Raw genomic sequence first — 25942 nt, forward strand, 5'->3', positions numbered from 1 at the left:
GCTAAGATCACATCTAAAACCATACGGTTTTGTAACGTCATAAGTCTATCCGCCTGAAGTTCTGTGGTGATATTACCAAGGGCACTGGCAGTAATATTAGCTGTCGATTCTACCACTCGAGTCAACTGTCTTAGGTTTCTACTATTAATCATAGGTCCCCAGAATGGGAGGAAACCCTTGAAAAAGTCTCCTGCCTCTTGACCGGCAGTATCCTCTTCGCTAATTACGCCTCTCACAACTCTAGTTTTGTGATAATCTGCATCTACAGTAAACGTCGGAGGCAACAAGTTTGCGATAAAGCATGAGCCCATGAAGTCAGAGGGCAACCATGCATATGCACGATCATGACAAATAAAGTATGTACCCTTGGCAGCCAAAAACACAGGGGACGAGACCATTGGCAATATATAATTTTCAGTGCAAGCACTCTCTCCAAGTCGGGCTTTCGATCTACGGCCGCGACCTATTAAACAAAAATTACCAATGTGGGGTACGACCCATATCGGAGGCGAGCTTTTAAGCTGTTTTTCACCAGTGAACACACTATATTCGCCTCTACTTAGGACCTTATAGGCTTGCACCTCTTCTTCAGGGATAAGCAAAGGATCATAGATATCGCTATCTAAATCCTCTATTGCTATCGACAAAGATTTTTGGTACGAAGTAGGACCAGAGTAAGGGGAACGTGGTTCTCGAATGGGGTGGAAACCCAGTGCGCTTCGAAACATTGTTTGAAATGCTCGAGCAGACCCTTGGGAGCTATACGGTAACACCAGATATGGAATTCCCTTGTCCGTAGTATGTGGCATCAACCCACACACCCAACAATTAGTAGTGTTTACCACTAACTGATGCTGATGAAGGAGTTGAATAAAGGAATTGTTGCGGAATTCTGCACGTCTAGCCTGCTCGTGTTCAGGTAAGATGTGAAAAGAATGAGGAGAGTCAGTGGAGATGAGTTTAAGATTAGGGGTAGGAGTAGGTATAGTAGAAGGCAAGAAGTAAGACATTGTGTAATACACTCCACCCGCTAATAACGCAGAACCAGTCACAAACAGTACAAATATTTGGAACACAAAACATTTGGTACGACTGAGCTGCTGCAGCTTGAATCTTTGTGCTTGAGCTTTTTCCAAGTCCATCAGCTTCAAAAATGCCATTCCCTATGACCGTCCGCAACGTTTCTTGACGCACTTCGTTCTGTGTAGCAATAGTCAATTCCTAGGAGTTCCCAGGAATCGACGGTCTTTAACCTAGCGTCAAGACCTACTAACCAGGAGGAAGTACACGCGCGGCCCTACGGCCTCTATTTCACAAATATATATATATATATATAAAAACAAATGTCTCTCAGCTGTGGAAACAAAAAGTGTAAGGAACGAAGCTCAATGAATATATACAAAATAATTACAATGGTATGAGTGTTCAAACTGATCATGGGAATCGGGATAATGCACTTGTCAAGGGACAGAACGGTGTTTTTTATTAGTCTTTAGTGCTGGATCTTAAAAAATATCGGGTTTTTCCAGGACGTGTCTGTTCGTTAAACAAAAGATCCGTTGAAGGGACAACGCCCTGTTGATCAGCTGAATGTTCTGGTCTTGAGTTTTCTGATAACAAGTGTTCAATAATGCCTTTTTTCTGTACTGAGGATTCTCCGACAGGTTGTGCGTCGCTGAAAGGTACAAATGCCGGCAATCCTTCGGTTTCAGTTGATGCAATGCCTTTCCTCACCCACGAGTCTGCTGGCAACGGAATGGGGACTTTTTTGGTATGGGTGGCATGCACCCAGTTCTTCCGGCCCTCAAGACGAACTGCAGTTCTCGTGGCAAGGAGGACTTGATAGGGTCCAGTGAACCTGGGATCCAAATTGTTCTTGCGCGAGAAGTTGCGCGTCACCACCCAATCTCCGGGCTGGAGCTGGTGGCCTGGACCCTCCGTCTGTGTTGGCAATGCTTCGTGAACCTGTTGGTGAATTAACCTCAGTTTAGCAGTCAAGTCATGAAGATAATCGATTAACATTGGATACTCAAGTTCACAAAAGACACCTGGTCTAGGGACCCCCCAAACATTGGCAGGACGACCGAACACTATTTCATAGGGACTGAGCCCTACTCGGGAGTGTACAGTTGCCCTTGTTGACAGTAATGCTAAGGGTAAAGCGTCAGGCCAAGAAAAACCTGTCGTAGCCTGAATCTTTGCTAGCTTAAGTTTAAGGGTGCCATTGTACCCTTCAACCAAACCAGCTGACTGAGGATGGTTGGCACTATGAAATTTCTGTACAATCCCTAACCCGCGACACACACTCTTCATCACGCTCCCAACAAACTCACTTCCGTTGTCTGACCACACAACCCGAGGCATTCCGTAGCGGGAAAAATATTCTTTGAGTAAAATTTTTGCCGTGGATAAAGCCGTATTATCCTTAAGGGGGTAGGCCTCAATCCATCGGGAGAATGCGCAAACAACAACTAAAACATATTTCAGGTTATTGCATCGCTCCATATGAATGAAGTCTAACTGAATAACTTCGAAAGGGTACGCAGGAGGGGCAAAATGGCCAGGTGGAGTGGGAGTGCCCTTACCAGGATTGTGCATCAAACACACCATACAATTCTTAACCAAGCGTTCAGCACATTTCGTAATACCATCGTTCTTCCACACAGGAAACAGCAATTTACAGATACCTTTCGCGCTAATATGTGCTAACCCGTGTGCCATAGTCACAATAGCCAGCACATACGCATCAGGCAACATCCATCTTTTCTGTTCCGATAAGTCAGTCCAACAACCATTCGCATCCAACTTTCCCGTACTTTCTTTCCACTTCGTCTTTTCAGTTTCGGTGGCCTCATTCTGAATTGCTTTCACACTCTCGATAGTGTTTTCACACATACTTGATTCTGCAGGCCACCTTACCGAACTCGTCACATACATTCGAGTGCTAAGGTTCCGGGCAGTCTCCTTAGCAGTCTCATCCGCAAATGCATTACCACGACCAACATCATCCGTCACCTTACGATGCGCACTACATTTAACAATCGCCACTTGCTTAGGCAACGTAAGTGCATCCAGAAGATCATTCACAAGCTGGCCATGCTGAATCTTCGTACCATGTGACGTAAGGAATCCTCTCTCTCTCCACAGTCGTCCAAAACTATGTGCCACACCAAATGCATACTGGCTATCTGTAAACACATTCACCCGTTTATCTTTAGACAATACACACGCTCTCGTCATAGCAATTAGCTCAGCAGCCTGAGCCGAATTTTGATTTAATCTTGCACTTTCCACAATCGTTCTCAATGTAACTATAGCATACGCAGTCGTCACATCACCGTTCGGCAACTTGAAACAAGAACCATCCACATACAAAGTACCATCGGGATTTGTCAATGGAGTATCTTTTAGGTCAATGCGACCCTTGGTTTCCTCCTCAGTTTTGAGATAGCAGTCATGTACTGCTTCACCACTTGATTCTGCGTCAATCGGCAGCAATGTTGCTGGATTCAACACATTACATCGTTTTATCCGTATATGACTGGCCAGCAACGTCAACTCATATCCGGACAATCTTGCACTTGTCAGATGTTGAGTTTTCGTTCGGTTCAATAGAGTGTCGACTGCATGCGGAACCATTACCGTGAGCATATTATCCATGACTAGACCTGCAGACTGTCGAATGGACGCCGCAGCTGCCGCTGTTGCCCTTAAGCAACTTGGCAAGGCTCTTGCTACTGGGTCTAAAGTCGAAGAAAAGTAGGCACATGGGCGTTGCTTACCACCAAAAGGTTGTGTCAAAACACTCAATGCGCAACCATCCCTCTCGTGAACGTATAGTGTAAACGGCTTACTGTAGTCAGGGGTACCCAACACAGGAGCCGAACACAGCGCATCACGCAATTCAGAAAAACTTTTTTGACATTCTTCAGACCAAGGTACTGGGGATGAAACATCCTTGCACGTAAGGGCTATCAATGGTTTCGCCAACAATGAAAAATTTGGAATCCATTGTCTGCAGTAGGACGTAATACCTAAAAAGGCACGAACATCTCTCTGGGTTTTTGGCACAGTCATTCGGGAAATCGCTGCAATTCTCTCTGGGGTCAACCTTCTCCCTTCTTTTGACAATAAGTGACCTAAATAGGTAACTTATTGGCAACAATACTGTAGCTTTGAAGGTGATACCTTATGGTGCAAGTCATGTAGATAGTGCAATAATGATACTGTAGCCGTTTTGCAAATAGCTTTTGTATCAGCTGCCACTAAAAGATCGTCAACGTATTGAATCAAAGCTGCACCTTTAGGCAATACAAAGGCATCAAGCTGACCTTTAAGTGCTTGGCTGTAGATTGATGGACTCTCACAGTAACCCTGTGGAGCGCGTTTTAGCCTAAAACTGCGACCTCCTAATGAGAATCCGAACAGGTCTCTGCTTTCCTCTGCAATCGGAATGCTAAAGAAAGCATTTTTTAGATCGATCACTGTGAACCAGGAGGCAGATGCCGGAATCATTGTTAATAAAGCCGTAATGTCAGGGACCACAGGAAATTGCGGAACCACTATTTTGTTTACCTCTCTCAAATCTATAACAAAACGATACACAGGAGGTTTATTTGGGTCAGTTCGTTTCAGAATTGGCAATACAGGGCTATTACACATGTTTCCACGAGTTTCTTCAACAACACCTTTTCCAATGAGATCATGAACGATTGCTAACAGTGCTCGTTCGCCTTCAAGAGAAATACGATATTGAGGTAAACGCGGTAATCGCGCATTTGGTTTCAATTGAATCACATAGGGTGGAATGTCTAACAGGCCCACGTCATTGGGACCTGTGGCCCATAAGGACGCAGGAAGGGAATTCAATTCCGGTGGGAATTTATCAACCGATAAATACATGGGAGAGATCACTCTCCTCCCCAATGTAAGCTCCACTCCTTCAGGGGAACAATATAATGTTGCATATAATCGTTTCAACAAATCCAGGCCCAAAAGATTTTCACCACAACCTGTAGATAGAATCAGTGGAGCCGTTAGCTCACGAGGTCCAATCATAAGAGGCAAAGGGTTAGAGACTGGGTTACTAACAGGGGCGCCAGAGAATCCGACGGAAATATTCGTTAAGCCAGACAAAGGTGCGCCAGGGAGTTTTGAATGCATGATGGAACTTTTCGTCGCACCAGTGTCTAACAGAAAAGGCTCAACCACACCCGATGTAGTCACTGCAACGTAAGGCCCACTCTGATCGACCGGAACTGACACTACTCCCTCTCTTTGTCGTTGGCTGTCCTAGTAGTGGTCATTTACAACAGTCTCGTGGTCTATATAATAGTCATCAACATTATACTGTGCAGATCGAACTGACCCCGTATTTCGCTGGTCAAAATAATTATTTGCATCCGATTGATTTTGATGACGATCAATCTGATTGTGGGATGAACCACGACCTCTACCACGTGGTGCCTGCTGAGGACCACCACCACGATTTCCTCGTGTCGACACACCATTCAGACGGTCCCGTAAAGCAAGACAATCATATTTTAGGTGTCCCTCTTTCCTACAATATGCGCACTGATTATACCCAAGTGAAGATCTGGGATCAAAGTTGTCAGAGCGCGGCTGTGTTCTATCAAGCTGTGCTCGTGGTCGATACTGCTGTTGTACATCATTTTGGTTTGATCGTGGAGGGTATGCTTGCTGCAACAAAACCTTCGTTTTGAGTTCTTTCGTTTTCTTTTCTACACGATCACTTTCTTCCTTTTCCCTATTCTCATAATACTGAGCCGTTGCTAATATTTGCGCAGGGGTTGAGACTGCCCACGCACTTTCTGAATTCTTTAATTTGTTGCATAGCTCAGGCAGCAAATTTGACACAAATTTGTCAACGAATAACCGCTGACCTCCCTCAGCGCCCATGTCCTGGCCGCTGTGATCGACAAACGCTTCCTCAAACCTTGTAAAGAAATCCGAGACACTCTCGTCTTTCTTTTGTTTACAAGCTGATAACTTATCCCAGTTCACCTTCATCGCTGGCATGAGAGTTTTCATGAGCGTAATGATTCTCTGAGGCAAATCCAAGATCAACTGTTCAGGTTTAGCCCCACCAACTTGCAATGCATCAGCTGCTAGCAGTGCAGCCCAATCACCCCCTAATTCAGCTGCGTGATTGGCTTGACGAATTTTAGCCCAAACTGGTTGCGGTACAACATTGCCAAACAACATGTCGATGTCGGCAATATTCATAATAGAAGCTTCTATCAGTTGTGATAACTCCTTATAGTAACCAGCCGGATTTTTACGCGGATCGGGTAAGGATTGCTTCACTTGCAAAACTTCCGATCGTTTCCATGGAAGATGTATCCACACCCTTCGAAAATGTGGTAAAACCGGAGGGTTTGCACCGGGGTCACCAGGTACCCATAGCGGCGGAACCTCTCTCATAGGATACTGACCAGGAACCGCTTTCCAATTCTCAGTGGTATCATCTAATGACACCCGAGAATGTGCTGTGGGTCTGAATGCTAATAAGCGTTCCACGGCACGTCGTACATCGTCTCCTATAATCATACCGTTCGAAAAGTGACTCTGGAGTTCAATTATGTCGGACGGTACATTCTCTACTTCATCATTGTACCATTCCTCTCTCAAAAAATTACACATCTCCTCAAATACGAATCTCTGCGTTGGCTCATTAAACTGAGAAAACGTATCAAATACTACACGCGGAGTGTGATTAGCAGGATGTCTTATCCACCTATGTGCCATTGTTACTAACGTCTCTTTCTCCCTACCACTAGGGATCTGACTCCGTCTCTGAGGAGTTTCAGATGAATCAGACGAAAATAACGGACCAGAAAGAGGTGAATAAAGGGTAGCAACAGAGTTAGGAACACGCTTACGAACAGAAGGAGAAAGAAAAACAGGAGCAACAACACTAGAGGTGAAGGAAGGCATAGTAGGAACGGACAAGATAGTCGGAGTAGCCGAAACAACAGTCTGCAAAGGTACAGGTACAGGAGCAGTAGGAACGAGGACAGGTGGTGGAACAAACGTAGGGTTAACAGCGGGCTGACCCGCAGCCGCTGGAGCAACAAGAGGAACAACAGGAGGGGCTATAGGAGGAGCTACAGGAGCAGTAGCACCCTGTACATAAGGAGGTGGTGATTTCATCAAGTATGATAGCAAGGAATCCTCCTTTAAATCTTCTTCTTTCTTTTCTGATTTATTCGGTAAAACTGGGTAACATTTATCTATTTTCATGTGATGCAATCTAGTAGCGATTTCCATATCTTTTTCTTCTTTGTCTTGTCTACAGTCTTTTATAGCTTGCATTATCGGAACAAATTCTTGCTTTTTATCCTTTTTAAGTTGTTTGATTTCTTTCTGTTTGGCCTCTTTACGCCATATCCGAAAGGAATCAAACATAGCTGGCCTAGCTTTCTTTAAAAATAATTTAGCTTCAAGATTATCTAAAATCGAAAGTTCAAAAGTTCCGTGTGATGGCCATCTAAGGTCACCGTCTTTCTTTGTATAGCGGATCCAGTAATCATTATAGATTATGGGACCCACACCGTGTCGACTATAGAGATCATGAATAGGAGTTCCAACTGGAGGTATCGGACATGAGTCCTCCAACCGGGAATCCATTGCGCAACATTTGAAAATACGAAACAAACCACTATGGCTAGGCATCGTGCACACTAACCTAGTATCAAACTTCAAGGATTACCGAAGCAATAAAACCTCGTGTAAGTCAAAACCCTCGGTTTTTGGCAATTGCAACTGTCAAATAATACTAAGAACCAATACTAAGAACCACAAATGCAATGGAACCATGCAATACAACAAAGCCGTAAGGCTATTACAAAGCTCGGAGAGCTATTACCACAAAGCCTGAGGAGGCTATTACAAAGCTCAATGAGCTATTACAACAAAAACCTTAAAGGTTAACAACAAAGCTTTCAAAAAGCTAGAACAACCACTAAGGACTGGGAGCGACCCACAAATACTTAACTCAGAACTTCAATGGCGTCACCAGGAAGGCCCGTCTATCGTCTCGCTTGTACATAAGGTCTACGCCGGGCGTCGAAGACAGGTCGACAGTCAGGGCATCGGTCCGTCACAACCGTCAGGAGGCGGGAATCTTCGCAGGGAAAAACTTCGGGCCACTTATTTCGACAACAGGATCGATGAAGCGGGGTGCACCTTCCCTCGGAGATTTCACACGAAGTTCCTCACGATCATCAGGCTTTGGACCGGACCGGTACCGCTGAAGTCGCCCCACGTTGGGCGCCAACTGAAGGACTGGACTTTTAACAGTACCAGCGGTGCCAGGGAACAACACCTATAACCTTCATGGGATACCTGTTTCGGCGCACAAACTACAGAGACACGGGACACTTCCTTCGGCGTCAAAGATTCAAGGTTTATTACTGCAGGGAACACAGAAGTCACGACAAGTACAACACGTGCAACTTGGGGAGACTGCTTCAAATTGGTTCTGTGGATCGCTCCTTTTATGCAAGATTTACCCATAGGACAACATGGTACACAAAAGTTTACAACCCGGTTCCCATAATTATCCCTCAGAGGGGTCGCTTTGGTCACTTTGGTACACATAAGGTCCGGAACAAAAGTGCGGAAACATTTGGCGGTTCCCAACTGTAAAAACCTATCTTCCCAACTTTAGTGAATTCCAATCGGCAGTAAAAACAGATCGAAATAGGGACAAAGACAGGTGCAGAGGGAGATGGAGACAGAGGGGAAATTGAAAAGGGTGTAAAAGGGGAGGTATCGGGAAACACGAGATACAGGCATCAAAGGGACGTGCCTAATGAGATGCACGGCTGAGACAATAAACCGGATGGCAGGATGAGCCTCGAGCGGGGCCATCTGCCTTACAGTATCATCCCCCTCATCGTAAAAGATATTTACAAAGTACATGTGTCTTCCACAAATATCCTGTGAGTCCCAGGGTAACGAAGCGGACAGTGTCCGTTCGCTGGCTACTTGAGGGCAAGAGACAAAATGGATGCCGTATCTAAGATGGAACCCGTGGGTACAGATGAAAAACCCACATAACTAACGAACGGTTTAAGTTAGCACAGCGAAACTGCGCACACTTACTAAACTCGTCATTTGCGGTTCTTAGATACCAGACTCGACCATATTCGTGCGAGTCGAAAACATCACTTAAAATTGTCACGGAACCTCACTGCAACCTGCGATGAAAACACAGGAGGCGGAACTGAAGGAAGTCCTGCACCGCGTGGCGGCCCTCGAGGAACGCACGGTGGACCTGGAAGGGCGCTCGAGACGCTGTAACATCCGCGTCCTGGGCTTGCCGGAAGGCATTGAGAACTCGGACCCCCTTACGTACATGGAGCTCTGGACCAAATCCTTCACACCGGAGGCGGAAAGGTCGGCCTTTTTTTCTATTGAAAGAGCACATAGGGTCCCAGCCCGGGCGCCCAAGCCGGGCCTCCCTCCACGCCCCATGTTGGCTAAATTCTTACACTTCCGGGACCGCGATGCGGTGCTTCGTGCGGCCCGGACGGCGGGCCCCCTACAAGTGGAAGACCAACACGTTATGGTGTTCCCGGACTATGCCCGAGAGATCCAACACCAGCGTTCCACCTACCTCGACGTCAAAAGGCGCCTCCGCGCAAATGACCTTCAATACTCTCTGCTGTTCCCGGCCCGCCTAAAAGTACTACACAAGGGGAAAGCCCTCTTTTTCAACACGGCGGAGGAAGCACAGGAATGGACTGAGTTCCACTGCCCAACAATCCCTAATCCTGGACCCCAGAGAGCACGCAACAACGCCTTCAGACGCTCCAGGAGACGAGGTGCGAGCCGCACTCGAGCAGGCCGCCCCAAAAGCCAAGCTTCATCCCCTACGGGCTCACCCGATCTTACGCAAATCATGCAAGAACGACGAGAGGCCTTGAGAGCGGTGACTGGACTACACACGTCACCCATGGTGTCGGATTTGGAGGGTCATCCACACCTGTTCACCCCAGAGAAAGACCGGGACAGCGACGGAACAATGTCGGGAATTGGACCGATCTCCTCCCCCCTTGTTATGATACAAACCTCGGACGCTACCCTGGCCACTCAACCTGGCACCTCTTCATGATGAAAGAACTTTCCACTGTTATATCCTTCTCATGGTGACCTATTGTGTTGCGCGAAGTCTAGGAGCCTAGACTGTTTTGTTTAATAATTGTGAGCGCTTGCGAGCGATAGACGCTTATCCTACCAGAGCCCGACCCGCGCACAGGCCCAGCAGCGACACACGCTGCCACCCCCGCAGATACCCGTTGTATTTTTCCCCTAGTGGGACATTTGTTTGGATATGCCACCTCCGGTGAAATATCCTCAGTATTGGGACTGTTTCCCACCCAAAGTTCTGTTTACGGTTACTTCCCTGAGTCCCTCCCCCATGATTGTGGAAGCATGGCGCATTAGAAATACTCGAGACGCATACACACTGGCGGCCGACGGGGGATTCAAGGGGGTCCCTCTCCCACTCTTGTCACCGTATGAATGGCAGACTCACGGTCAGACATTAATATCCTCACACTGAATGTGCGAGGCCTGCACACGCCCAGCAAACGCTACACTGTCTACTCATACATTAAGCGTATGTCAGCCAATATTGCGTTCCTGCAAGAGACGCATATGAACGCCACTGAACTCTCTCGCCTGCAGCTCAAATGGCGAGGGACCCTCTGTGCCACACACTATTCAGCGTTTGCACGCGGCGCGTTAATTTGGGTTAGGCCAGGTACTCCCTTCCGAGAGCTCCGACGGGTGATAGATAGAGAGGGCAGGTATGCGCTCCTAGAGGGAATACTTGATGGACAGGGTATACTCCTTGGCAGCATTTACGCCCCCAATATAGATCAAGATAAATTCTGGGATCACCTCACGGGCGTTCTGGCCCAGTTCACTGCAGTCCCGTGGGTATTGGGAGGTGACTATAACTGCACGCTGGACCCCACCCTGGACCGTTCACATTCTCCCCCCGCACACTCCCCGGCTCCCCGACAGGCAGAACTCTTCAGGGCATGGACCACGCACTGGGCACTCACTGATGCATGGCGACACCTACACCCACTGGCTCGCATTTATTCCTTTCACTCGATCCCACATAACCTTAGGGTCCGCCTGGACCGTTTCCTCTGCTCTGCACCTATCCTCCCTAAGATCACTTCCATGGATTACCTAGGTCGGATCCTCTCGGATCATGACGCTCATATCATCCGTCTAACCTGGCGCCCCCCGCACCCACCTGTCCCCACCTGGCGTCTCCCTAGGGACTGCCTTTCAGATCCAGTATTCAGAGACGCTCACGAATCCAGTATCCGCGATTATTTTGCGCACAACACTAACACGGCATCGTCGGTACTGGTTGAATGGGATGCGTTTAAGGTGGTGGCGCGAGGGGAATGCATCCAACAGGTGGTGGGAGTGCGTCGTACCTTGGAACGGGCGCTCCAAACCTCGGAACAATCTCTGGCCGCGCTTACTAAGCGGCTTGACGACTCGGAGGAACACGCTGTACTCATGGCCAAGACGAAGACGGAGTATCAGACTGCCTGCGCTGACCTCCGCAGATACAATTTTAGGGCTTACGCCTCTAGGGTTCATAAGGACAGGGACAAGACTGGAACGCTACTAGCCTGGATGGCGAAACAGGACACCGAAATCAAGCCGATCACGGATATTATCAACCCGGATGGTGTATTGGTACGCTCGCAGGCCGAGATCCTCCTGGCGTTCCAGCGCCACTACACGCAAGTGTACGGGACCCCGACCCAATCCTCCCCATTCTCTGTGGACCGCTTTTTGGACCCACTGACGCTGCCCAAAATCTCGGACATAGACAAGCGCGCCCTCGACGCCAGGATAAAACCCTCTGACATTACCCAGGCAATTCGTGCCATGTCCCGGAATAAAGCGCCGGGACTGGACGGTTTCCCGCTGGAATACTACTCGACTTTCTCGCCTCTAATAGTCCCCCATTTATCACAGGTGCTCGAGACGTCTCTTCATCTAGGGAGATTACCCCAGTCACTGCGGGAATCCGTGATTGTCACCTTTCCCAAACCCTACAGAGACCCACTCCACATGGGGTCGTATCGCCCCATCACGCTCCTGTCGGCCGACTGTAAAATCATGGGGAAAATTCTGGCTGACCGTTATGCGCAGATCATACGCCCGCTGGTCCACCCAGACCAATGCGGCTTTGTTCCGGGAAGGAACACCTCCCAGAACCTCCGCCGAATCTTCCACGTTCAAGACCAGATACGTGACAGATTTCCCCGCGCCGCCTGCCTCATTATGGACCTGGAGAAGGCGTTTGACACCCTCACCTGGCCCTATCTCTTCTCGATCTTGCAACGCCTGAATATCGGCCCAACACTCATGGCGTACACACGCCTCTTGTACACCGACTTGACCGCGCGGGTTCGTATCGGGAAACGCATATCACCGGCGTTCGCAGTTCGGCGAGGTACGCGACAAGGGTGCCCCCTGTCGCCTCTCTTATTTGCGCTAGCAGTCGAACCACTGGCGGTTCGGCTCCGCCGGGAAGGGATGGAATGGGGCATTCCACTTGCAGACAGTACGCATTGCGTATCCATGTACGCGGATGATCTTCTCATTTACGTCCGAGACATCGAAACGGACATGACCCCTATAGGAACGGCACTAGCGGACTTCGCAGAGGCCTCGGGACTGCAGGTAAACTGGGACAAGTCCACAGTTTACCCCTTACACCCGAACCTACCCCCCCGGGAGGTCGGGCTCGGAGCGCACACCCTCTCATGGTCCGCGGAAGCCCCCCGTTACCTTGGTGTCCGCTTGTATCATTCCCCAGCTGACCTTTTCGAGGGGAATCACCGTAAGGCACTTGCCAGTCTACGCCCGGCGGTCGCTTTTTGGAATAAGCTCCCACTGGCCCCGATAGGAAGAATAGCTCTAGCCAAAATGATTATGCTTCCCCGACTCCTTTACCACTTCACGAATTTGCCGGTAATACCGCCCAGATCCTTCTTCCGCGATGTAGACTCCCTCCTAGGGACCCTTGTCTGGGGCGAGGGCCGCCATAGGGTCGCCCTGAAAACCCTTCAACTTCCTACGACACTGGGAGGGCTCGGAGCTCCGTCCTTCGAGTCATATTTCCTCGCGGCTCAACTCCAATGGCTGTCATACTGGACGGCGGATCGTTACCCTCAGGAGACTGTCACCTCGACGGGCAGAATCGCAACCCCGGAACTCACCCGTCTTCTTCTCCCGGGAACCAAGCCACGACGTACGTACCCCCTCCAGGTGGCGATAGCGCGCCGGTGCATGATGCGGATCCACCGATTGTCCCCTCATAGGCCTCCGTATTCCCCGCTGTTACCATTGATAGGCAGCCCCAGGCAAGACTCCTACTTTACGGCGCCATTCTTCACCGAATGGTCGCACTGCGGCATCACGGATCTGGAATCGTTATTTGAGGAAGGCCACTTAAAATCACTTGACCGCTTGACCGCTGAATACGGTCTCCCCCCGGGCCAATTCCTCAGGTATCGACAGCTGATTGCCGGATACCGACCCCATTTTAACCTCTACACCGGCGAGCCAGACACGCATCCAGTAATACACGCTGTCCTGCGTATGGGGGTGGGACGCCACTTAGTTACCTGGCTGTATAAATCCATTCGGGAACTTTCACAAGCACCTCTGACAACCTTGCGGGCTACATGGGAGGAGGACATAGGTCGCGCACTACATGACTCGGAATGGACTAAAGCGCTTGAGGCCCCTAAACGCGTCTCTAGGAATGCCCGCTTCAAGAACATCCAATACTATATCCTCCACAGGGCGTACCTCACCCCAGCGCGCTTACAGAAGTTCTATCCCTCCACACCATTCTTATGCCCCAGATGCTGCTCCCCTGCCGCAGACTTTCGCCATATGTTCTGGAGCTGTCCAGACCTTCACTCCTTTTGGCAAGCGGTACACAACACGCTGTCTGACCTGACAGGCCTTACTACACTATCCACCTGGGAATCCAGTGCATTAGGTATCCTCCATGTCCCTAAGCAAGCCCCAGTGCATAGGCGCTTCGTGTCCTTAGCGCTCCTGCTGGCGAATAGATGCATAGCCATGCGCTGGCGATCCCCGGAAGGTCCCCCTATAGCAGCATGGACGGGGGCGGTCAGTAAATGGGCGGCGGCGGAGGAAGATGCTCTTAGAGAGGAAGAAGCCAGGGGCGCGCGAAAATTTCCCATTTCCATGGAATGGGCCATGCTTCTCTACAGTTTTCGACAATCCACGCGAATGGGTGACCCCCCTACTCCTTCTCCCCCCCCGACCCGTGAAGACCGTTTACGCCTGGCTGTTGTTCCCCCCCCTGAGGCAGGTTCCGGATGCCCCCTGCATCCTGATTGACTTCCCACCCTCCTGGAATGCGAGATGAATAGCCCCTTGGGCTCGTTTCCCCCCGCCCCCCCCCGACGCCCACCGCCGATATTTCCACCACACTAGCGCCTACACGCTTCCCCCCCACGGTTTTATCCCCCCCCGTTTTCTGGTACCACCATTACATGGACTATACAGGCCCCGCTCCACCGCCCTTTGAGACGGGACATTATACTCCTGTTAACATGTACTGTCCTCCTTGCTCTACAAGTTCATGGTCTTCTGACCCACACACATGGTTGCATGGTATGTACTGATTTTTGGAGGAAATGGATATTTGTACCAGTTGTTTAAACGAAAAACACGTTGCACGCATGGCTGAATGTTGAGGCCACGTCAGCGGCTTATTCGCGATGTACCGTATACTTTGATGCAACAATAAAACAAATTTAAAAAAAAAAAAAAAAAAAAAAGTGACTCCAGTTCCATGTAGAAGACAGTAAACTAGATGAGGCACGTAGATATTTGTTATCGGCAGGAATTCTTGAGGGTAGGATAATAACTGTATTCTCATATATTCACCTAACTCTGCCCAAAATCTCTTAATTTATTGGCAACCCTGGCTCCATTTGTTAAAGGCAATGTTATCCTTCCTGGAGGTTTCAGGTTAGAGTGGGAAGAAATAATAGACAGATCTGGCAATGGAAGGAATTCTCAAAAGCATTTTCCAGGAAGCTAAAACACATGAGGATAGACGCAGACCTTAGAGACATGCTGAAAGGGGTACTTGGATGTACAAGATATTACCTCCTTTTTCCATGCTCCTAGTTTATTCACCTGAGGGTTGGAGTAGCACCTGTAGTATGAGATCTAGGAATAGGCTTGATAGCAGCCTTTAATCACACCACCATAAATGTAGTTAGACCTCGGGTGCAAACAGAGGAAACCTTATACTATTTGTTTTCACTTCGTAAAACAAGTGAAAGACTATTGTGATCTGATCAAAGAGGAAGATGTCTCATCAATAGTGTGGGACATTTTGAAAGTGGTTATATGAAGTAAACGTATAGTACTGGTGAACAAACTCCAAAGGTTGGGAACTCTCAAAACTCAGAAATTGGAAAAAGAACTGAGTGAAATTGAAGAAGAATACAGGTGAACACCCACACTTAAGCTTTTAAGGAAATCAGTGATAATTAAATGCCAATTGAAAACAGTACTTATTGACAGAGTGGCGATATTCATGCTTTTGTTTAACAGATTATCCTATTAGTTTATTAATAATGTGGATATACCATGTACCATTTGAGAACTAAGAGGGAAAAGTACATATAAAGAAGATATGCCCTCCAGTTGAAGAGTCAGAGATTCAGAAAAGACGAATTTAGGAGATTGTATAGCCTCTCCTCTCCTTGAGGATAATAGACTGATTATATATCGGGAGCTACTCTGTCTAAATTAACTTTAGTGCAAATAGAGACTATAAAGCCCTCCCTTATTAGGAGATGAAATAAGGTTAGCCATCCGAGGGTAGTAGTCTAATAAAGCACCAGGACCTGATGGCTTTACGAAGGATTTTATAAGGTCCACGTGCCTCTTCTTTCCCCTAAACGTCTGAAACTCTACATTCACTTTGCAGAAGTGGGGCGAATTACATTATCTGGCCTGAACTGTCATGGCAATTCCAAACGTTCCTGCCGATTAGAAGATGTTTTTCAGAGCTTAGTCTATCCAGGCCAAGTGGGGTATATAAATGAAAGGCAGACTCGTGATCAAATAAGACGGCAAGCCCATTTGGCCGACAATGTTGATAAAAAGGGAGCCCCAGCAGTTTTGGCTTTGTTGGATATAGCAAAGGTGCTTCACCTAGTGGATTGGCCATTTTAGAGAAAAGTTCAGCAAAAGTTAGGATTAAGCTGACTGAATCAAACTGTGGTGATGGTTAATTACCATAATTACCAGAACCATACAATTATGACACACCTAAACAGAGATGCTATCCATTTCAGCATCATTTAAGTAAGGGTATTTAGCCACTGGCCTGCCACATTAGTCACGCAGATGACATAAAGGCGTAAGGTTTTATCTAAATGAACATAAATTTGCTTTTGGCGATATAATCCTGTCATTGGGAGACCCAGAAATCTCACTCAACTACCTGGTGCGTCATCCTCAGATCCATACTCGGTACAAAATTAATATGTGCATATCAGTAATATGAAACCTAACGCTACTCCCCAGCAAAGCAACACAAATGAAAGAAATATTCTTAAATTCGAGGCATATGAGTTGCAGATTACACACTGTGCATAGATCGCCACCTAGTGTTGGGCCCGGATGTTTGCACTGGTTTTTGCCCTGAAAAATTCTTTGGATGTCACGAGATAGGCGACTACTTCTTTGGATCACATTGCGCATGGGCATCGGCTCCATCCTCCGATTGTTTTTTTCCGCCATCTGGCTCGGATGTGTTTACTGTGCTCCGGTTTGGAACCGAGTTTTCGTTTGGCGCGCAATCCCTCACCCGTTTCTGGCGGTATTGTCTCGAACGCGTTTCCCATCTCCACGCGATCGTAATAATTTCGAAGTCTTAGATTCCGGTCGTCGACGAAGGCCTTCGGGCCTACCTAGGCCTTATCTTCTGGATCATGGAAAGGACACCATTCAAAAAGTGTCCTCGCAGTGGGTCCAAGTTTCCACAAACTGATCTCGATGAGGTGTGCAACCTTTGCCTCTCACCGGAGTACGAGGCCAGAGACTGTTCAGCTTGTGCCTCCTTCCGCCCCAAGAAGACAATTCGGGACAGACTAGCTCGAAGAACTATGGCTCGCTCGTCAGCTTCGATCCCTGACAACATCTTTGAAGAGGGTGTCGACGTGCCAGAACAGCAGCAGGCCGAAGAAAGCGCCAGCTACTCCGATGCTGACGACTCAGACGTCGAGGACATCACTCCAGCTCAGCGGGTCGTAAGTAAACACGTTGGCCCGACCCTTCCTCGACACCCTCCAAAAAAGCTTCAGTCACACCCTCCCCTTCGGGCCCGGGTGCACACCGAGAGACTGCTTCCAACGCCCTGCCTTCAGGCCCGGCAAAGAAGCCTACCAAGCCTTCAGACGGCTCGGGCTCGAGTCAGCCTACTCCTGGTGCCGATACTCTCCCGACAGCGAAAAAGAAGCCATCTTCCTCATTCACGCCGACCGCTGCTTCGACACCCAAGCACTCGGCGCTGAAGACTGGCACTGGCTGATTGATGCCAAAACCGCACTCGGAGTCAAGCAAAAAACTGCCTAAAGGACCGACTCCCATGCTTCGGAGCTGAAAAAGGCCCCGGAACCGAAAAAACACGTTCCGGCCAAGGACACTGCAAAAGGTCACAGTTCTAAGCCAAAAGACCTTAGAACACACAGCTACCGAGTCGGTGCAGAAAAAGCCTCCGGAACCAAGAACTTCGACACCGAAGGATCTGCATTCCACAGAAGAGCTTTTTACACCAGATCCAACTCAAAAGACTCTCGTAAAGGATCCTAAAACTGGACAACTGGCTCTTAGTTCCAAGAAGAAACCACTAGAGGCGCCTGCACCTCCTCCTAAGAAGAGAGACATTGCAACCTCTCCATTAAGGGTCCCTGCTCCACCTCCTCCCCCTACTCCTCCTCCACCTCCTCAACCACATCACTCTCCTACACCATCCCCTATTCCAGATGATGATGTAGATACAGACTCTGATGATACAGATGGGGGTGCAGATGACACAGCAGAGAACAATCGTCCCCCTCAGTCACCTAACCCATGGGTGGGATGATTATAACACCCCTGATGTCCCTTGCGTTCCTCAGGATGATATATATCCCTCCAGGCCTTCCTCCCAGAGGACACTATAGGCTTTAACCTACTTGTCCATAGGGCTGCCCAATACCATGAGGTTGACCTACACACAAACACTGTGGAGGAAGATTTCTTAATGGACACTTTCGACACCACACAAAGGTCCACTTCCATTCTGCCAATGCTTAAGGGGGTCATTAAGCATAGACCAGAGGTATTTAAAGGTTCTGTCAGGGCTCGAGTCCTCAACCCCCGGATTGAGAAAAAATACAAAGCTGCCCCTACAGATCCAGCCTATATTAGAGGCCCCGCACCGCTAGACTCCCTTGTAGTCTCTAATGCACGAAAACGGGCCAATTCCCAAACATCATGTGAGACCTCCCTACCAGATAAGGAGTCTAAACTCCTTGACTCCTCTGGCAAACAAACGGCATCACAGGCAGCAAACATATGGCGCATCACCAATACTCAAACGCTGCTAGCAAGATATGACAGGGCACATTATGATGAGCTGGAATCCAAAATGCAGCATCTACCAGACAAATATAAAAATAGGGCCAATGAACTCATACCGGAAGGTAAAACTATCACCAATACCTCCATCCATTGTGCCCTAGATGCCGCAGCTACTGCTTCGAGGACAATTAACACCAACGTCATTTTGCGTAGGCATGCCTGGCTACGTATTTCAGGTTTCAAACCTGAAGTCCAAAATTCCATCCTCAATCAACCAGTTGATGAGAAACACCTATTTGGCCCTAATGTCGATGTATCCCTAGAGAAGATGAAAAAAGATACCGACACAGCTAAATCTATGGGAGCCTTGCAGTCGCAAGCTCCCAGACGTTCTTTTCGTCGCTCATCCTACAGAGGCAACACAAGAGGCTACTCCTCCGATAGCCCCTCCACTTCTTATAAGACCCCTAGCCAATCCACCTTCACTAGGGGCTACCAAAGAGGGGGTTACAGGAGTAACAATAACAAAGGCAGAGGCAAGACTAACAACTCCCGCTCTGCCTCCACCCCTATCCAATGACTTTCCTCCACTTCCCCCTCACCATTCCACTCCTGTGGGGGGAAGACTTCAACAATTCCTTCCTCTCTGGACCAACATCACATCAGACAGGTGGGTGTGACAAATTGTTCAATCAGGTTACTGTCTCAAACTAACATCTACCCCCCTAAACATACCACCCAGACAGCGTCCAATGTCACAAGAGCATCTATTACTGCTAAAGCAAGAAGTAATATCTCTACTAGATAAAAAGTCCAATAGAACCAGTTCCTCTGCACCAACAAAACAAGGGAGTTTACTCCCTATACTTGTCTTATCCCAAAGAAGGACTGCTCTCTAAGGCCTATTCTAGACCTCAGACCCCTAAACATATACATATAGTCAGACCATTTTCACATGGTCACACTCCAACAGGTCCTTCCTCTTCTTTTACAAAACGAGTTCCTTGCTACTCTAGATCGCAAGGACGCATACTTCCACATTCCCATTCACAAGGCTCACAGGAAATATCTCCAATTTGTAATAGACAGTGAACACTATCAATTCAAAGTACTCCCATTCTGAGTCACAACCGCACCAAGAGTATTCACCAAGTGCCTAGCAGTAGTGGCAGCACACTCAAGAAGACAACACATCCACGTCTTCCCATATCTAGACGACTGGCTCATAAAAGCCAGCTCCTACAACCAGTGTGTACAACACACTCCTGCCACTATCCAACTGCTTCACGACTTGGGGTTCACAATAAACCACACCAAGTCCCATCTGCAACCGTCCAAAGTACAACAATACCTCGCTGCCAAAATAAACACCGCGACAGCACTAGCTTATCCCTCTCTGGTAAGAATAGCACACATGCAAGCTCTTCTCACAAAGTTTCAACCACAACACTCCCTTCCAGCACGAGTGTTCATGCAGCTCATAGGGATGATGGCCTCTTTCATTTTCATAGCGCCCCATGCAAGACTACAAAAGCGTCCTCTCCAAGAGTGCTTAGCACGCCAATGGATCCAGGCTCAAGGTCAATTGACAGATCTAGTGTTGGTGGACGGTCGTACTCCTCGCTCTCTGCAGTGGTGGAACATCAAAAACCTATCCAAAGAGCGACCGTTCCTAGAGCCAGTTCCTCAGATAGTCTTGACAGCGGACGCATCGCTCTCCGACTGGGGAGCCCATTTACTGCAACACACCATGCAAGGCAGGTGGACACCACAACAAAAGTTATTCCATATCAACCACCTGGAGTTACTAGCCATATTCTTAGCATTAAAAGCATTCCAAAAGCAAATATATCAAACAAGGCTGTATTAGTCTGCACAGACAACATGACAGCCATGTATTACATACAGACACAGGGCGGAACACACTCCCTGCAACTCTCTCAGCTAGCACAGAACATATGGAGGTGGGCTATACCTCAAAACACATTCCTTTTAGCCCAACATGTTTCAGGAGCACAAAACACCATAGCAGATCTGTTTAAGTCGTCAGAGACAACAGACCCACGAGTGGGAACTTCATCCGCAAGTTCTTCAACCGTTCTTTCAGATGTGGGGACAACCTCAAATAGACCTCTTTGCCACCCACAAAAACGCCAATGCCCAAGATTTGCCGCCAGATATCCACACTCACTGTCCAAAGGCAATGCGATATGGATGAACTGGTCAGGCAGATTTGCGTACGCTTTTTCTCCTCTCCCACTCATGCCACTAGTAGTGCGCAAACTACAGCAGCATTCTCTAACCTTCATCCTAGTTGCTCCAACGTGGGCCAGACAACCGTGGTACACCACACTGCTGGAACTGTCTGTAGTACCGCACCAAAAACTATACCTATCTCCATGCCTTTTAACCCAGAACCGTGGAGGGATCAGACACCCGGACCAAGCTCAGCTCAACCTTGCAATCTGGCTCCTGAAATCCTAGAATTCGGTTACCTTAACCTTCCTCCTGACTGCATGAACGTCATAAAGAAGCTATACGTCCAACCACTAGAGCATACTATGCAGCTAAGTGAAAACGCTTTGTAATATACTCTCACAACAACAATATTAATCCCCTAGATGTGTCTATTCAACACATCATAGGATACTTATTACACCTCCAAAGATAAAACTTAGCCTACACATCTATTAGACTGCATCTTGCTGCCACAGCAGCATATCTACAAAATAGACAGCATCCATATCTTTTCAGAGTGCATGCTATTAAAGCCTTTATGGAATGCCTTAAGAGAATAATTCCTCCCAGAGTACCACCTTCACCAGTGTGGAACTTGAACATTGTTCTCACACGGCTAATGGGACCTCCCTTCGAACCTTTACATAAATGTGAACTTCAATTTTTAACATGGAAGGTTGCGTTCCTAGTAGCTATTACTTCTCTACAAAGAGTTAGTGAACTACAAGCACTAACCATTCGAGAACCTTTCCTGCTAATACTAAATTCCTTCCTAAAATAATTTCTCCCTTCCACCTCAATCTGTGGAACTGCCCGTTTTCTTCTCGCAGCCACAGACAGTAGCAGAAAGAGCTTTTCATACCCTAGATGTCAAAAGAGCATTGCTATACTACATTGAGAGAACACAACCCTTTTGTAAGACAAAACAACTTTTTGTGTCTTTCTCACCACCACACAAGGGCAACCCTATATAAAAACCTGGGTTAGCTAGATGGATTGTAAAATGTATACAGATTTTTTACCACAAAGCTACGTTATCTGTTCCTCCTAAAGCCCACTCTACAAGAAAAATAGGGGCTTCAATGGCATTTTTAGGGAACATTCCCTTAGATGACATCTGCAAAGCAGCTACATGGTCTACCCCGCACACATTCACAAAACACTGTTGTGTAGATGTGCAAACTAAATAACAAGCTAATGTGGGCCAGGCTGTACTCAAAACACTATTTCAAACTACTGCAACAGATGCGGGTGGTCGCCGCTAAGAGTGGGTACTGCTAAACAATCTATGCACAGTGTGTAATCTGCAGCTCATATGCCTCGAACGGAAAATGCTACTTACCAGTATGCATCTGTTCTTGGCTTGTAGAGCTGCAGAGTTACACACGCCCACCCGCCTCTCCGGCTACCTTTATCTGTTCCAGTATTATCTTAATTAGATATAGCTTACATGGACATCCTTCCTTTTCTTGCAAAGCTCCATCATTTCCCTAATGGCGAAAAACAATCTGAGGATGGAGCCGATGCCCATGCGCAATGTGGTCCAAAGGAGGCGTCACCTATCTCGTGACTTCCAAAGAACTTTTCATGACAAAAACAAGTGCAAACATCCGGGCCCAACACTAGGTGGCAATCTATGCACAGTGTGTAACTCTGCAGCTCTACATGCCAAGAACAGATGCATACTGGTAAGTAGCATTTTCCTTAAGTCGCCGCCTACTCCCATTATGTACTTGGGGGTTAAAATTGTCCATAAAATGTCAGCTCTTTATAGAGCTAATTATCCGCCATTGCTCACAAACCTATTTAGGGTTTTGACCTGTTGGATGCTCTTGCATGTCTTCTATGTTATTGGGATTGAGGCTATCAAAATGACCCTATGACCAAGTTGTTTAAATCTGACCCAGGTCCCCCCCAAATAAAAAAGATGTCAATACACCTGCACTGCAGAAAATGGTGTCCCATTTTGCATGGCAGGGTGCACGACTCCGGATTCTAGTGAGACAACTGAAGAAAAGCAGCTCTTGCCGGGGACTGGTGCGCTGGAATTTTAAGTTGTATTATCAGATACCGCAATTAAGAATAGAGTTTCAATGGTCTGAATTGGAGACTAAGAATATTTGGGCAAATATTGACCATGCAATGGTAGATAAGTCATCGAGGGACCCAATTAGGCTTAACTACCAGGCTCCAGTCAACAGGCTAGTTAGTATATCTATAGCAACTAGGATTAAATCATGTTTAAATGAAACCTAATGCTTAAGATATGCACAGGTGAAATAACAGGCTTCTTGTAAAAGAAGCGGCCACCAGATTTAAAAAAAACCTTTGAGAATGGTTTGTCCACGATTAGAGAATCCAAGAACATAATCTCTAAGGTGTTTAACATACTGATGACGTCATGCTCCAACCCATGCTGGATGAATGTGATCCGTTGGGATAAATATTCAAAAAGAACAATTAGTCCTGAGGAGTGGCGCAAACAGAGGTGTGATGTGAATAAAAGCTCAAAGTGTCTATGAAACACTGCTATGTGATTGGTATGACACACCTCTCAAATTAGACCAAATGTGTTGTGTGAAGGGAACCCCAGATTTGTACATGGTGGGATTTTCCTAAATAATACTCCTCCCGGACAGAAGTTACCCACATCTCATGTGATCCTGGAAGGACGCTGCTTGAGCTATGGCTGCCAAACTGCAAAAGAATTTCAAATACTGTCAAACAACTACCTGGTCATTACGTCAGTGGCATATATGGTTGTGGAAAATTATAACCATAGAACAATTAATTAATTTGATGATGCGCTTCCAGAACCACCTAGATGTTATCTCCTGCTGAGGTTGTGATGCAAAATGGCTGGGCATTGTCTCATGGTTGAGATTGATATTCGGATGGCTGAAAATTTCTTCTTGCTGAAGTTAATGTTTGAAATGGCTGGATATTGTTTCTTGGTGAGGATGAGACAGACCTTGGTCTCCTCATCGGGTAGCATTTTCACGGTTGAGTTTGATGGCTGCCTGATCTAACATCTACAGGTAAGACCAATCCATTGTTTGACTGGACGGCTGTTGCTTCTTGGTGATGCCAATGTTTGAATGGACAGGCATTGCCTCCTGGTGAGGTTGATGGTGGATGAATAGATACTGGCTCCTGGTGAGGTCGATGGTGGATGAATAGATACTGGCTCCTGGTGAGGTCGATGGTGGATGAATAGATACTGGCTCCTGATGAGGTTGATGTTTGGAGGAAGGGCATTGGTTCTTGATGATGCCGCCGGTTGTATGGATGGGCATTGTCTCCTGGTCAGATTGTTTTTTGTAACATTGAATTGGGGGTGGGTGGGGACTCTCAACAGGGCGGCTCAGGAAACATTATCCATGCTCTCTTCTTTTTCAGGTGGGTCCGTGAATTCTTAAACAATGACAACAAAGGTCTGGATGTCCTGGTGGAGTACCTGTCCTTCGCGCAGTGTGCGGTCATGTAAGCAGCTGCGGCAAGCTTTTCATTTTTATTTCCATTCAAATGTCTTTGAAATAGTGGGAACACGGATTGTCACCGGGTGTCCGGGCTCCACGCAGAGCACACACACCACACCTCTCTTCATATCTCAATGTCTTATTTCCCGCATTTTTTTTTTAGGGTGGCTTGTGCTCCTTCGCATGCTGTGTTGTATGCTGCGCACCTGCTCTCCCCTTAGAAAAGATGTGCGTTGTTGCCTGTTGCATACAGGCTTTTCAATTGGGGGAGGAGGTGTAGTGCACTCTTTTGCATGATGCAGTTGCTCCCGTCTCCCGATGCATGCTCTAGAATGTTTGCAGTCATATGATTTTCCCCCCTTATTGCTTTGTTGCATGTGTGCTTCTTTTGCAGGATTTCCATGGTTGACTGTCGCAATATCTTTCTTGTAAGGCCTTTTATTGCTTCTTAAACACAATTTCTTATTTCTGCTTTCACGTGCCTTGCAACGTGATCTACTTTCTGCCTTACAATGCATGTTTTTGTCTTGCAAGTTCACTACTCTCTCTCTGCTCCTGTAAGGTTTTCTGTCAGCTGTGACGTTTGCTTTCATAGTCCATTGTAAGTTGCATGTGCTACCTTGATCAGTCTTTGCCCCTTGCTTGCCTGTGTAGTCAAACATACTTCACCTGCTCTCCTGTGCTGTCTGTGCTCCACTGCATGCCTCACTAGCGCAGTTTGTGGCGTTGCATGTTGCATCGACTTCCCTCATGTGGGGGAGGATGACTCTGCTCCAGGCTGCTTGCAGATGAAGCTTGTTGTGTGTCCTCTTGTGATTCAGGTTTGATTTTGAGGGCCTGGAAAACATGGAGGAAGGAACAGTAGACAAATCGAAACTCTGGAGCAGATCCATCGAGGATCTGCAGAACCCCAGTGTCCTGGCAGCTTCTCTCAGCATCAGCCTCGCTCGCTCTGCTCGGCAGTCTGTGTTACGGTATGTAAGTGCTTGGCTCTAACCTGCTCATCTTCCTGTTGGTTCCTGGTCTGTCAGCTCCATGGTATGGACTTGATGTAGGCTTACTTTACTTGCCTTGAAATGGAACTCCTTGGTACATAGGAACTCTGGGGTGGTAGATATGCACCTATGCTTTATTATTTCCTGTGTGCTTAGGCCACATGCACTCTATTCTGGATATGATGATGTCATCTACCTGTTGTTACATGGGTTTTGTAGGCATGGTATGTTGGTTCTTCAATGCATGTCCCAAGGGTAAATCTCTTCTTGAAATGTTTCCTGTTTCCAGGTTTACTGTTATGTATGTGCTGTGTGTTATTTCTATGCAGCCTGATCCTTCATACTTCCCCTCAGTGATTCAGTCAGACACACTGACAGTCTGTCTATAGAAAGTTGCTGTGTGGGCTGCAAGCTCCTCCTTCCTCTTCCCACTACTAATGTTAGCACAGGGATGAGGTGATATTTAGTAAATATAATCACTTGTTATAGCAGCTCTTCGTGGATTCAATGGTTATCATTTTTCCTGCT

At 47.4% G+C, this 25942-nt stretch overlaps 1 protein-coding gene across 7 annotated transcripts in view; it reads left to right on the top strand.

The window, feature by feature from the left end:
- The window catches only part of FMNL3 (formin like 3), a 419538-nt gene that overhangs the window by 278125 nt on the left and 115471 nt on the right, over positions 1 to 25942 (top strand). For 5 of the 7 annotated variants that reach the window (XR_013610360.1, XM_078685970.1, XM_078685960.1 and 2 more), the window contains exons 5-6: positions 24340 to 24423; positions 25241 to 25393. Coding sequence is in view for 6 of the 7 variants with exons in the window: in XM_078685970.1 (XP_078542096.1) it covers positions 24340 to 24423; positions 25241 to 25393 (237 nt within the window). In the remaining variant the exon portion in view is untranslated. The remainder of the gene's footprint in view (positions 1 to 24339; positions 24424 to 25240; positions 25394 to 25942) is intronic. The other 2 variants (XM_078685975.1, XM_078685979.1) reach the window with 1 other exon arrangement.

The sequence above is a fragment of the Lissotriton helveticus genome, chromosome 1_1, assembly GCF_964261635.1.
Source record: "Lissotriton helveticus chromosome 1_1, aLisHel1.1, whole genome shotgun sequence".
NCBI lineage: Eukaryota > Metazoa > Chordata > Amphibia > Caudata > Salamandridae > Lissotriton > Lissotriton helveticus.